Source organism: Bombina bombina, chromosome 9 (assembly GCF_027579735.1).
Source record: "Bombina bombina isolate aBomBom1 chromosome 9, aBomBom1.pri, whole genome shotgun sequence".
In the NCBI taxonomy this organism is placed as follows: domain Eukaryota; kingdom Metazoa; phylum Chordata; class Amphibia; order Anura; family Bombinatoridae; genus Bombina; species Bombina bombina.
Genome location: NC_069507.1, coordinates 12,716,539 through 12,716,959, shown reverse-complemented (window position 1 = coordinate 12,716,959; position 421 = coordinate 12,716,539). Strand labels below are relative to the sequence as shown.

Sequence of the window (421 nt, the reverse complement as noted above, 5' to 3'; positions counted from 1 at the left end):
CACAGATGCCCCTCACACAGATGCCCCTCACACAGATGCCCCTCACACAGATGCTCCTCACACAGATGCCCCTCACACAGATGCCCCTCACACAGATGCTCCTCACACAGATGCCCCTCACACAGATGCCCCTCACACAAATGCCCCTCACACAGATGCCCCTCACACAGATGCCTCTCACACAGATGCCCCTCACACATATGCCCCTCTGTAACATATCTCAGCCTAATGTCACTATCCCTTTAAGACTTCCTTCTCTGACTGCTGCATTTGGGCAGTATTCACATTCAGCTTGCTTGCCTGCCTGATTAATCCTTCATGCACCTGATTACCTCAGCCTCTTTTTAAGCCTTCTCAGGTCTAATGTGCTTTGCATTAACATTGAAGTGTGATCCTGAACAACAGAGGCTTGTTTCAGTTT

The 421-nt window shown here is 49.9% G+C and overlaps 1 protein-coding gene across 1 annotated transcript in view; it reads left to right on the top strand.

Annotated features, from left to right (window-relative positions):
* LOC128640023 (adhesive plaque matrix protein-like) overlaps positions 1–214 on the top strand; it is a 1,992-nt gene extending 1,778 nt beyond the window's left edge. The window contains exon 1 of the mRNA XM_053692325.1: positions 1–214. This exon is cut by the window's left edge and continues 1,778 nt beyond it. Within this exon, the coding sequence (XP_053548300.1) occupies positions 1–214 (214 nt within the window).
* The last annotated feature ends 207 nt before the right edge of the window (positions 215–421 follow it).